The sequence below is a fragment of the Pelodiscus sinensis genome, chromosome 6 (assembly GCF_052426305.1).
Source record: "Pelodiscus sinensis isolate ZL-2025 chromosome 6, ASM5242630v1, whole genome shotgun sequence".
NCBI lineage: Eukaryota > Metazoa > Chordata > Testudines > Trionychidae > Pelodiscus > Pelodiscus sinensis.
Window position 1 is genome coordinate 63,654,479 of NC_143057.1, and position 12,618 is coordinate 63,667,096.

The window sequence follows — 12,618 nt, forward strand, 5'->3', positions numbered from 1 at the left end:
CTCCTCCTGCTCCCTCCTCCATCTCGTTTCCAGGCCTGCTCGAAGTGAGATGACTCTAATCAAGTTACCAAAATGCATTTCACTTTCCAAAAGAGCGTGCTAGGTCAGAAGTCCCTAGGAAGATTCGAGCCTTGGTGTTCATATTGCTGACAATCCCACATTCACCACCATGCAAAACAAATATAAGTATGTGAATTACTTTTCATGCCAAAATGGGTCATTTCCCATCCCCCGCCACCAAAAAGAGAGAGGTTTCACTACATTTTTTTCCAAAAGTAAAAAAGACAAATCAGGAAATGAGTTATATTTACCCAGAAAGCTGTAAAATTAGTTTTTTGCACTTACAAAAATAAAAACAAAAACACTTGAAACAAAAGCGTTGATATATTTCTGAGGAATTATAAACAAAATAAAAACTAAAAATGAAGGACCCTAGGCATCCTTCAATAGCAATGCATTTCACACCAGGAAATCCTTATGCCAATCATATGTTACTGAAGCCTCAACCCTTTTAAAGCACAATTTTTTTTTGTTTTTAAATCAACTATGGTCAAGGCATTAATGACACAGACAGCATATCACCATAAGTTCTTTTATTAGCGATCTTATATTCCATTTCCCCAAAAAGATATAAAACCTTCCAAGAGAAAATATCAAAAACATTCCATTTAAACCAGTTTTTCAGAGACAGGATGAGCAAGAAAAAAAAATCAAAGACATTTAAGATAAGGGAATGTTTAAAAAAAAACAACACCCCACAACCTCAATGTAAGTACAATTATGGTCTGGAAAATAATTACATTGTTTGAAGCCATATCCTGAACTGCATTTTCTTTAAATCTTTATTTGTGGAAATTAAGGATGCTTGGATCTCAATCACCAGTGCAGCTATACAAAATTAGAAAAAATGTAAAAATATAATTAAATTGGATGGTGTATGTATAGTTAATGCATAGAAAAAAATATCTCCAAAACCACAATATTACAATTAAAGTATTGAGTAACAAATCATAGGAGGTATGGGGGAGAGGGAAGCAAGAGCACAATCTTGAACTGACACCTAAGCATAATCTCTGCTTGCTGACTTTGATGGAAATTTTGATTGAGATAAGGAGGTCCATAACAGACCTCAAACTGATTCAAACTTTACCATAACTTATAATTTAAACAGAAGGCATTTAAGTCTCCTGTACATCCCCCCCACCTCCCGATAAAATATACTAGAACAAAGCAGAAATCTGCTGGTTAAAGAATATTCAGGTATTATGATTGTACAGTTGGTAACAAATGAAAAACTTATACAATACATGGTTTAATTCTATAGAAACAGATCCTTTAGAAACGACTCCAATGGGGAAGAATACTTTCAATTTTATTGCATCAGAATTTTAATTTTCTTCCTAACATAATTTAAGATATTATTTTGAATATTGTCTTTGCAAAGAATGCTCGGAAGATTTCTCATCTAAATATGCAACAAAAAATAGAAAATGTTACTACAATTTTCTACGAATTTACAGATTGTAAATTTCAATTTAAAAGGGGAAAATTTCAAATAATGTAGCCAAGAAAGCTTACAGTACATCTTTATTGCATGAAAACATCAATTTACTGTTCTCTATAGTCTCAAATATAATTCTCAACTTCTCATAAATGGTTAGTGGTCAACATATCCTTGACATAATTCACACTAAATTCTGCTAAATATTCTACTCTTAAGAATATTTAGCAGATTGAACTAAGTTATGAATTATGCAATCATGATAAACAGACATTGAAACCATGACAGTACATGCAAAAAGAAAAAGTAAAATGTTTTAATTTAACATTTGAAATAGAATGTATGGCTACAAGATATGATTTGATATATCACAGCACCAAAATTATCTAATTAAAATAGCACAGCAGTCATTTTTAGAGTTAGAAATGTCTTTTGTTGGTAAGAGGGTTTATCTGTTATTATTAAATAAAATCACTGATGAATGTAAAAGTAAAGCTTAAGCAAAAATGAAGGCAGAGATAGAAGATTAAAGAAGATCAGAAAGGGAATAATACTCAGATGCAAATTAGTACAATTTAATTGTAAACAGTAGCTAATTCAGGGAAACAGAATGTCCATACTCACATGGTTTCAGCATTCGATGCAAAATACTTAACATGGTGAAAACGAAGTGAGAGGAATAAAAAGCTATTCCCCAATAAGGTAAACATTGGCAACATATGTAAGCATGATTATTAAGTTTGAAGAGTGGCATTTTAAAATATATAGGCACATGAGTCTCAATGCACAGTTTACTGCAATCTGTGAAATGCAAATACATTTATGATGGGTTTTGCAAACTGTTTTACATACTATCAATTCTCTGCATCAAGATGCAGTTTCCTTGACAGTGGCTGAATATGAATATTACAGTATTCCTCATTCTTACAATATTTTGTCTTGTAACATTTTAGTACATTCAAATAGTCAAAATGTTCAGAACAACACAGCCCAAATTTGGTGCTGAAGGACATAGATCAGAGTGTGGCCAGCATGGTCAAATAGAAGACACATAGTAAGTATTATATAAACTACCCTTTTCCCCAAAACAGTGTTGTGGACAGTAAAATAGTAACGGGACACATTAAAAAATAAGGCACATTAATCTTGATATAGAAAACCCATTTCAGAGAACATCAGTATCCAAATGAGTTTTTGTAAAAAATCTTGTATTCATGATTATTACACATTTACTTTTCTATTGTATATGATAATGGAATAATTGCACATATCCCAATATGTCAAATAACAAAATGGGAGTTTTATTAAATATTCCTATAATTTTTCCACCGCAGGATTAATTTGAATTTCTACATTTTCTTAAGCCATGAAAGTCACAAAGTGATGATAGGGCAAAATTTTTAAAAACTACCATCACTAACAAGACAAAGACTCCTGCCTTTTATTTTACCGCGGGATTCAATTTTCTATCCCATTGAATAAATTGAAATTCAGTATGGAATAAACTGAGATTATTGTTATTTATATAAATGGTTCAAAATATTTGGACATTAGCTATTACACAAGAGCTTTTTATTCCATTTCAATTCAAAGCTGTATTAGGGATTTCAACATGACAATTATTTGTATATAAATCAAGCAAGGATCAGAAAAACAAGTCATTTAAGTTCTACTCCCTTTCCCTTAAAAAACAAAAAAAACCCCAGAAACTATTAATCAGCATTTAACCTGAGATTCAACGTGTTGTCGAGAGGTTAACATCCTTAGAAATTTCTTCACGTGTTGCATTAACTTATACTGATGTTGGTATTTATGTAAAAACGAAAAAGTTGTTTGCAACATGGCTATTTATTGTGTTGGTCAAAAGACAAAAAAATTCTAGAATGCAGATTCTCTCACAGTATCCAGAAACTGGAATAACAATGTGCTTCTTATTGCACGTCAAATTTAAAGGAAAAATAACTGTAGATTCTTGTTCTCTGTATGAATAAAGCCAGGTTTCATCTCAGTCTGATCCGGAATGTATTTATCTCCATCGAACTCATATTGATCTCACTAATATTTCTGGCATCTGGAGGTGAATGCATCAGTGATAAAGATGCAGGTATAAGACTTTCAATGATTAACTTATTAAAGAGTTTGTGCACCTTTATCTGAAAAACAAAATTAAATACAAGTCAGTGACATTTAACATAGTGCTCCCTTCTACACATTAACAATGCTGTCTGAAACAGTACGGCATAAATGTGCATTAAGGAACTTTTAATATGCACCAGCAAGGTAAACACAGAACAGTTAGTATGCAACCCCCTAGTGTGCAGGCAACAACATGCATGACTATTTTAATTGTTATAAGTTATGCTTGAAAAAGCCCATTTAGACACTATTCACATTGTGTCACATTTGAAAGCAACAAATTAAAATTATCATTACATAGCAGGTTTGATTATATAGGCATTGTATTTGACAACCTTATAATGAAAACGGTAACCAAGAAAACATGTAATCTTCCCCCACTAACTCTCTAGACAACCCTTCAGAAAACTACTTCCAGATTGGATTAAACCTTCTATGTGAATTCTATGGATTCATTACCACCAGCCAAAGATCTAGAATCCCCCACAAACCTGGTTACATAACCAAATAATCACAGGTGACAAATTAAATAATGTTTGTGAAATGTTCAGACACTAAGGAGATGTGGGCCATTCAAATACCCATATAGACAGAGAAGTTGATAGACTTGCTTGGGTTGCTATGCTGATGTTTACTGCAATCTTCAAAGCAACATTCATATGGGAGAATGTATGTTTGTTAACTAATCATATGTGCAGAAGACAAAAATATTTAAGACTCCATAACGTAAGTATTTCTGTATGAAAATTATTCTAAACAAAAAACAACAATTTGAAAATCATCTTTACAGAAAGCTTATACAAAGGAACTCTAACCTGGAAGTTTATGGCAATGTTTAACTAGGCTATTTTGACATGCAAAAGCCATATTGTTAACCTACATACTTCAGGCTCTACATATAGTTGCCAAACACAGAACATTTTACTTGGCTTTCAAGAAGTATTAAATCAAAAGCATCCTGAAAATAAGACATTTTAAAAAATAAACTGTTCAACCAGAATACATAGAGTTCTAAAACATTTTAAATTAAGCATGCATGCAAAAAATATCTTCAATATTTCAACATACCTTTCCCTGAGTAGTAGAGCATAATAGCCCTGTGTCTTTGTTTGAAAATCTACAGTCAAATCCTTTTCTGTGAAGGATCAGGGCTGCTTCATCAGATGGCCCAGAATCTGCCTGCACACAAACATAAGAACGTAAGAATGGCCGTACTGGGCCAGCCCAGAAGCCTGTCTGCCGACAGTGGCCAGCGCCAGATGCTCAAAAGAGGGTGGACCAACGACAATGATCAAGCGATTTTGTCTCCTGCCATCCTTCTCCAACCTCTGACAAACGGAGGCCAGGGACACCATTTCTATCCCCTGGCTAATAGCCCTTTATAGACCTAACTTCCATGAAATTATCTAGCTTCTCTTTAAACTCTGTTATAGTCCTAGCCTTCACAGCCTCCTCTGGAAAGGAGTTCCACAGGTTGACTACACGCTGTGTGAAGAACTTTCTTTTATTAGTTTTAAACTGCTACTCATTAATTTCATTTGGTATCTAGCTTGGTGTCTAGTTCTCTAGTTCTTCTATTATGGGAACGAATAAATAACTTGTCTTTATCTGACCTCTCCACACTACTCATGATTTTATATACCTCTATCATATCCCCCCTCAGTCTCCTCTTTTCTAAACTGAAAAGTCCCAGTCACTTTAACCTCTCTTCATATGGGACCCGTTCCAAACCCCTAATCATTTTAATTGCCCTTTTCTGAACCCTTTCCAAGGCCAAAATATCTTTTTTGAGGTGAGGAGACCACATCTGACCACAGTATACAGGGGCAGAAAGATATTCTCTGTCTTATTTTCTATCTCTTTCTTAATGATTCCTAGCATCCTATTTGCCTTTTTGACTGCCGCTGCACACTGTGTGGAAGTTTTCAGAGAACTTTCCACGATAACTCCAAGATCTCTTTCCTGATTTGTCATAGCCAAATTAGCCCCCATCATACTGTACGTATAGTTGGGGTTATTTTTCCTGATGTACATTACTTTACACTTATCCACATTAAATTTCATTTGCCATTTTGTTGCCCAATCACTCAGTTTGGTGAGATCTTCTTGGAGTCCCTCACAGTCTGCTTCTGTCTTGACTATCCTAAACAGTTTTGTATCATCTGCAAACTTTACCACCTCACTGCTTACCCCTTTCTCCAGATCATTTATGAATAAGTTGAAAAGGATTGGTCCCAGGACTGACCCTTGGGGAACACCACTAGTTACCCCTCTCCATTCTGATATATAAGAAAATATATAAACAAAGTATAAGTGTAGATTGGAAATTTAACACTACAAATAAGAGACTTTTTGAACCTTCAAACTAGTCATTAGACTTGTGGGCCACTTATGTTCTGAATACCAGTCTCCATAAACTGACAGAACACATGTAACAGTTGTAAAAAGAGTGAAACTGCAGAACTGGCAGCAAGATGATTTTTTAAAATATTCTCTCTTTAAAATGTCTTGAAAACCTGGTCCCAAATTTAAATGTACTGGTAATAGCTATATGGGCAAGCTTTCCAGAATAAGCAAGGCAGTACAGGCTTCATAATTATGAAAGCACAACTCTAGGTTTAAATACTGACCATGTCTTTGGTCCTTCCCAAGCTTTATAACTAAGTTTAGCAACCCAACTACTAATCACTTAGGGTGCATCTACACAGCACCCAAAACTCAAAATAAGATATGCAAATTGCGTAGCTTATTTTGAGTTTATTTCATAATAGCTTATTTTGTCATTTGGCGCTGTCTACACAGTGCCAAATTTCAAAATAAAATGCCATTTCAAGCCATCCCATACTCCCTCATAGAATGAGGTTTACAGGGATGGCAAAATAGTGCATCCACTATATTTCGAAATAGTGGACGTATTCAAAAGACATAGGGGTAGCTATTTTGGGATACTGCTAGTATCCCAAAATAATTTTGCTGTTTAGACATACCCTCACGAAGCTTACTAAAAACCATGATCAACAATATACAACCATGAGATTAACTCATATACAACTATGAGACTCCTGATAGAATATGTAACATATCTTCAAGTAGTAAATTACCATTATTATTATTACTAATATTATATCAGGACTCTACAAAAAAACAATACGGCTGTTTGGGAAATAATTTCACTTCCATGAAAAATTTTGAGGCTTTGGAAAAGGTTTCATCCCCAATTGGAATGAAAAGCTCAAATTCCAAAATTTTTCATTGAAGTGAATTTCTGCAATATTCTGTTTCAGAAATGAAATGTGCTCCCTGGCTTCCCAAGGAGCCTAGCTGGCAGCAAAGGGGCCAGACAACAAAGCTGGCAGGATATACAGCTGTACATTTAGAGAATCCTGCCTGGTTCTGTCAAAATTTCAAAGACATCAACACATTTCCACAGAACATTTTAATTCAATGAACTGGCATTTATTGAAGGGGAAAAAATGCCTGTAAAATTCCTGACCAGTTTCAGTGGAGTGTACCTGCTCTAAAGAGCTTATAAACGTAGACAACAAATCACGGAGGAAAGGGCAATGGACAAGATGACAGTAAACCATGTACAGTTTGTACACACAAATGCACTTTTCTTTGGCTACTGAGCCTAAGCATTTGGTACTATGGAATACTGGCACAATTTCAGAGCTGATCAGTAATTTTCTGACAAAATACTTTCATTGGAAGATACAGATTTGTTGACAAGGAGGTCTTCTCTGGAAATGTGTAGATTTTGGTGCAACTTTCACAGAAAACCAGGCAGGCAATGATTTCCTGCAAGCTCAACCACCTTCACCTCCATAGCCCATCAAATAAGTTGCTGAAGAATCATGGTGCCCAGGGTCCCTGGTTCTGCTCTTTAGGGGCAAATGGTTTTATAAAAATGTGGACTTTTCTCATAGGAGAAAAAAATGTTTTGCAGCTAGTTCTAAACAAAATGTTTATACTAATTCATAAAACCAGAATAAATTCATTCTCTTTCATTTAGTTGCTGCCAGTTAAATATTTCTGTTAATGTAACCAAAACAGACTGTAGGTGAGCAAATGCTGCAAAACACAAGATTTACATTTAATTAACAGGAAAATACGAAAGTATAGTCATTTTTAGAATACCGATCCTACAGCCATCCTGCTATTCAATAATTAAGCCCACACTTTCTATCCAATTTCAAGAGCCATTAATGTACCATATATTTTAGCAGGAATGTCAGTACACTCTCACCCGCTTTACAAAGAAATGGAGATATAAAAGGAAAGGAAGGAAACACAAAGACAACTTGTCCTTTAATTAAGCAACAGGGTATCTAATAAGACCCTTCCATTTCTGGCCATTTGAACACAAAATGCAGCAGCACTTGGCCTTCAACTATGAGATCAATATTTGGACGATAACAGTTACCGAACAGTCATTCTGCGACAGACTGCCAAATTGCAGTGTCTGTGTCTGATAAGAAGACTGCTAGTAATAGTTCTAACAAGTTTGCTTCTTTGCTGACATGCTTGATGAGGACATAGCCTAGGGCTAGAAGAACCACAGATGGGCTTCTGAAAGGTCTGAATATTTTTCAGTATGGTGAGTACATCAAGTCCAGAATACTAAGACAAACTATTTGTTACAGGAGGATGACAGAATATGCACAGGGCATCACCAAATAGGCAAAGCTACTAATCAGTTGCAGAAGATACTTGTGAGCTTGACTATAAAGAACAAAGTGGAAATTACCTTCACTACCTTCCTATGAACATTTTTTACATTGTTAGGCCCTAGATAGGAATCTAAAATCATGTTTAATTGGTTAACTGGTTAAACGCATTGTTTAACCAGTTAACCAATTAAAGGGGGGAAATTGGAGTGGGGATTCGCCAGTCTGGCTGGGCTGGAATGCTACCTCCCCCCCCCATTCTCCTTGCTGCTGGGGTGAAGCAGCCTCCTACCAGACAAACGCTGCTTCGGACATCCAGAACAGCCCCTAGCTATGGGGCATCCAGACCTGCCACAGACAAGGACTGCTCCAGCCCTGGAGCAGCCCCTGTCTGCAGCAGGCCCTGCAGGGCTGGAGCAGCCCTTATCTGCCACAGGTGGGGAGCTGCTCCAGCCTTCACCTCTTAACTGGAACTAGTAAGCATTACCTGGGTAAGGGTGATACTTACCAGTTAATCTTTCACATCTCTAGTGCTAGACTGGTATACTACTGGTGTCAACAGAAAAGAAGAATATGGATGATCTATGGGAAAATAACTCTAGATATAGTCTAGTGGCTCAGTGCACGTGAACTTCAGCAACTACAGTAGAGGGTAGCTTCTATTTGATATTTAGTTTTCTTCCTTGACTTTAGTATCCATTTATATATTGTCCCACATGACCTCTCAAACAAATGGGAGAAATATAGCAATTAAAGAGCTGCTACGAGGTGGGTGCAGAACTAATTGGAAAACTGTTCCCAGCAATTAGTTATCAGTAGTTCAGAGTCAAACTGCTTCCCTCAAGAATTGTCCTTGTTCTGTTCAATATCTTTATCAATGATTTAGATAATGGTATAGAAAGGCATCGTGTAACATTTGCAGAAGACACCCTGGTAAGGGTTGCAAGTGCTTTAGAGGATAGAATTCAAATTCAAAATGATCTGGACAAAACTGCAGAAATGGCCTGAAATAAATAGAATGTAATTCAATAAAGATTATAAACATAAAATACTTCACTTAAGAAGGAAATACCAGTTGCACACATACAAAATGGGAAATTACTGCTTGGGAAGGAGAACTGTGGAAAGTGATCTGGTGGGTTGTGGTGAACCACAAGTTAAACACAAGTCTGTTGCAAAAACCAAACAAAACCAAAACTAAAAAGCTAACATAATTTTGGGATATATTAGCAGAAATGTCATAAGCAAGATACAAGAAATAATTCTTCCGCTCTACTCCATGCTGAAAAGGTCTCAAGTAGAAAACTGTATTCAGTTCTGGGCACCACATTTCAGGAAAGATTTGACTAACTGGAAGTTTTGAGGAGAAGCACCAAAATTATTCAAGGTCCAGACTTACACGACCTAGGAGGAAAGACTAAAAAAAAAAATTGGGTATGTTTTGTCTGGAGAACAGAAGGAACATGGAAAGCTGTTGTAAGTAGAAGGTGAAAAATGGTTCTCCTTAACCTCCAAGGATAGGACAAAAGGCCCAGTGCTTAAATTGCAGTTAGGAAGGTTTAGGTTGGACATGAGGGAAAAAAAATCCTATCATGGTAATTAAACTAGACCAAATTGCTAGGGAGGCTGTGAAATCTCCATCACTGGAGAGATAAAAAGAATAGGTTAGGCAAATACTTTTCATGAACAATTTAGTTATTACTCAGTCCTGCCGTGAGTGCAGGGGACTATATTACAAGGTAGGTCCTACCTGGTCCGGCACCCTCTACACCTGAGCTATCCCAGACCATGTTGTTTGGCAGACAAGGGGAGGTCAAGGCTCCCCTCCTGGCTGTCAGGCCTGCTCCTATGCAGGCCCTGCTCTCCACAGCCTTGCTGAGGCTATGCTCTCCCCACCTCCGCACTGGGGGTCCAGGCTCCACTGCCTCCAGCCCAGGTGGGGCTGTGTTCCCTGCTATGCCAGCCCCAGCCAGGGCTGCACTCCCAGGCACCATTGGTCCCAGTGCCTGTGACCTGGGCAGGGCTGTGCTCCGCACCAACATTCCCAGCTGGGGTTGTACTCTCCAGCATGCTGTCCCGCTGCACTCCCCATTACCAGCCCAATTCCTGAACCTAAACAGCCAAGGATCTCGGATCCAGCAGTATCTGTGGTGCCAGACAAGAGAGTCCTGAATTTGAGAGGTTTAACCTATTGAGATCTCTTCCAGTTCCACATTTCTATATTTCTGATTCCTATGCTCCTAGAGCAACATCTTAATACAGTGAGCCACAGAAACAGCTCACACACACAAAGGTTTTAAGCTTGGGCTGTTGAACAGCTTCCTAAACTCTACATCTGTTATCATATTAGATATCAGCAGTCAGATCACAGGTTCTAGGAGCTATAAAATGACCTCTTCCCCCATCCTGAACAAAGTAAAACCTTCTGCAAAGTGAGATTGTTGGCTGAGGAGCAATCAGTGGCAAAGCACAAAATTTGGCAGTCATACAGTATTTGTGTCAGAGATAGCGAATACTGTAAGTGAATGGAGTGGGTATGGAAAGGGAATAAATGACACCTGTTCTCCAATCAAAGGAAATTTCAACAAAAGATCAGAAATGACTGATCCAAGACATTTTCATTGAAACCATCACTATACTGACTAAACTCACTGTGAATGTGGATCACCTGAAATAATGAAGATGAGGCTGAATTCAATCCAACTACTGTCACATTTTGGGTATATATGAAGATTCTGTTACTGAACAGAAGTTGCCACTACAGCAATATTCAGTAAACGTCCTTGGTGCAAATACCCTTTGCCAAGGGTAAAGACAACATCTTGTCCCCATCTTTGCTTGGTTAAGACTAAATACAGGTTCTACGAGACTCTGGCATTCTGGATCACCTTATTGGTTTTACAACTTATTGGTAAAACAGCACCTCCCGACAGCACACTAGAATAATTTCCCAAGCACTCGTTACTGATGAAAAGATCATGTAACTGATACCATTAGGTAGCACTTGGCCATTATTTGAATGTTCTTAATTGACAACAGGATCAATAATTACTGAAATGTGTTTACAGAATAGAATAGTACTGAGCAGGTAGACTGTACTTAGTGCATTTGTGGGTTGTGAATTTTTTGCTATATTGTTTATTAGAATAACAACTCATTATATTATTGACCATCTGTGTAAAATGCAGGTTAGAGAAACATCATTTAAAATGTATAGTGCAGAAGCCTGACTTCCTATGGGGGTGAAGTGATGCTAGAAATGACAAGCTGTTCATCCACTGGATTTATCTTATAGTTATCTGCATACAGTGGTCCCCAACGCGGTGCCGGCGGGCGCCATGGCGCATGCCGGGGCATTTACGTGCGCCCACCAAATCATCTGGCCTGGTCCCGTCCCTGGCGCATGCGTGGTGCCGGCACTGGGCGCACGGCACATAGGCGGCCCCTGCCCCCGGGCGCGCGGTGCCGGCCCCGCCCCCGGATGCCCAGCAGCCCCAAAAGGTTGGGGACCACTGATTTATAGCATGAATATTTCAACTCATTTTTAAGTTAAAAGTTTTCCTAATTAAGATTTGAATTTATTAAACTAGAAATACATTAAATTCTATTAACATGTAATTGTTTTATTAAATATAGGCATGCCTATGATTTAGTAATTACATAGGCTATGCCTATACTACAGAACACTTGCTTCAGTATGTGGGCGAAGTGTAGCTAAGACACTACAGTGAAATGCAGGCTACATCCACACTGCAGTGTATAGTTTACATGCAGCAGTGAAAATCTTGAGGAGGTGGGAGGATGCAGGAGTTTTCACTGTGGTACCATCTTGCTTAGCAGTGGGGGAAGCTAAAATTATACCATTAAAAATAGCACTATAGACAGGGGAGGCATCTCTTCGGCATACAGAGCCCTGTGGAAGGTATGCATGTGTTTTTCCTCATCTAAGGAGTACTTCACCATCTACATTGCTATTTCCTATGCTAGGGGAGGAGGGGCTGCGCAGCGTATGTACTCTACATGCTGTTTTGAGGAGTGTGCAATGCAGGCATATCTTAACCTAGAACTATTAGTATATAACCATCCTACCAACGTGTATAATAATAATATATACTAGACAGGTCTAATTTATACAATAGAGTGGTGTCAAAGTCACTTTCATTTTACTTTAATCTAGATTTCACTATCCCCACTCCCAGCATGTAAATTAGACTGAGTGTAATTAAGTTTAGGGGAGTGACTAAATATAAGAGAATCAAACTTATATCAATTCTCAATTCCTCTTGCTATGATTAATGTATAAAAATTTACTTT

The 12,618-nt window shown here is 37.5% G+C and overlaps 1 protein-coding gene across 1 annotated transcript in view; it reads right to left on the bottom strand.

Moving 5' to 3' along the window:
- Window positions 1-578: 578 nt before the first annotated feature.
- Window positions 579-12,618, bottom strand: part of MAN2A1 (mannosidase alpha class 2A member 1) — a 213,634-nt gene continuing 201,594 nt past the window's right edge. Inside the window, exons 21-22 of the mRNA XM_075932033.2 lie at window positions 4,706-4,816; window positions 579-3,654 (exon numbers count right to left, since the gene is read on the bottom strand). Of these exons, the coding sequence (XP_075788148.2) occupies window positions 3,502-3,654; window positions 4,706-4,816 (264 nt within the window). The 3' untranslated portion in view covers window positions 579-3,501. The remainder of the gene's footprint in view (window positions 3,655-4,705; window positions 4,817-12,618) is intronic.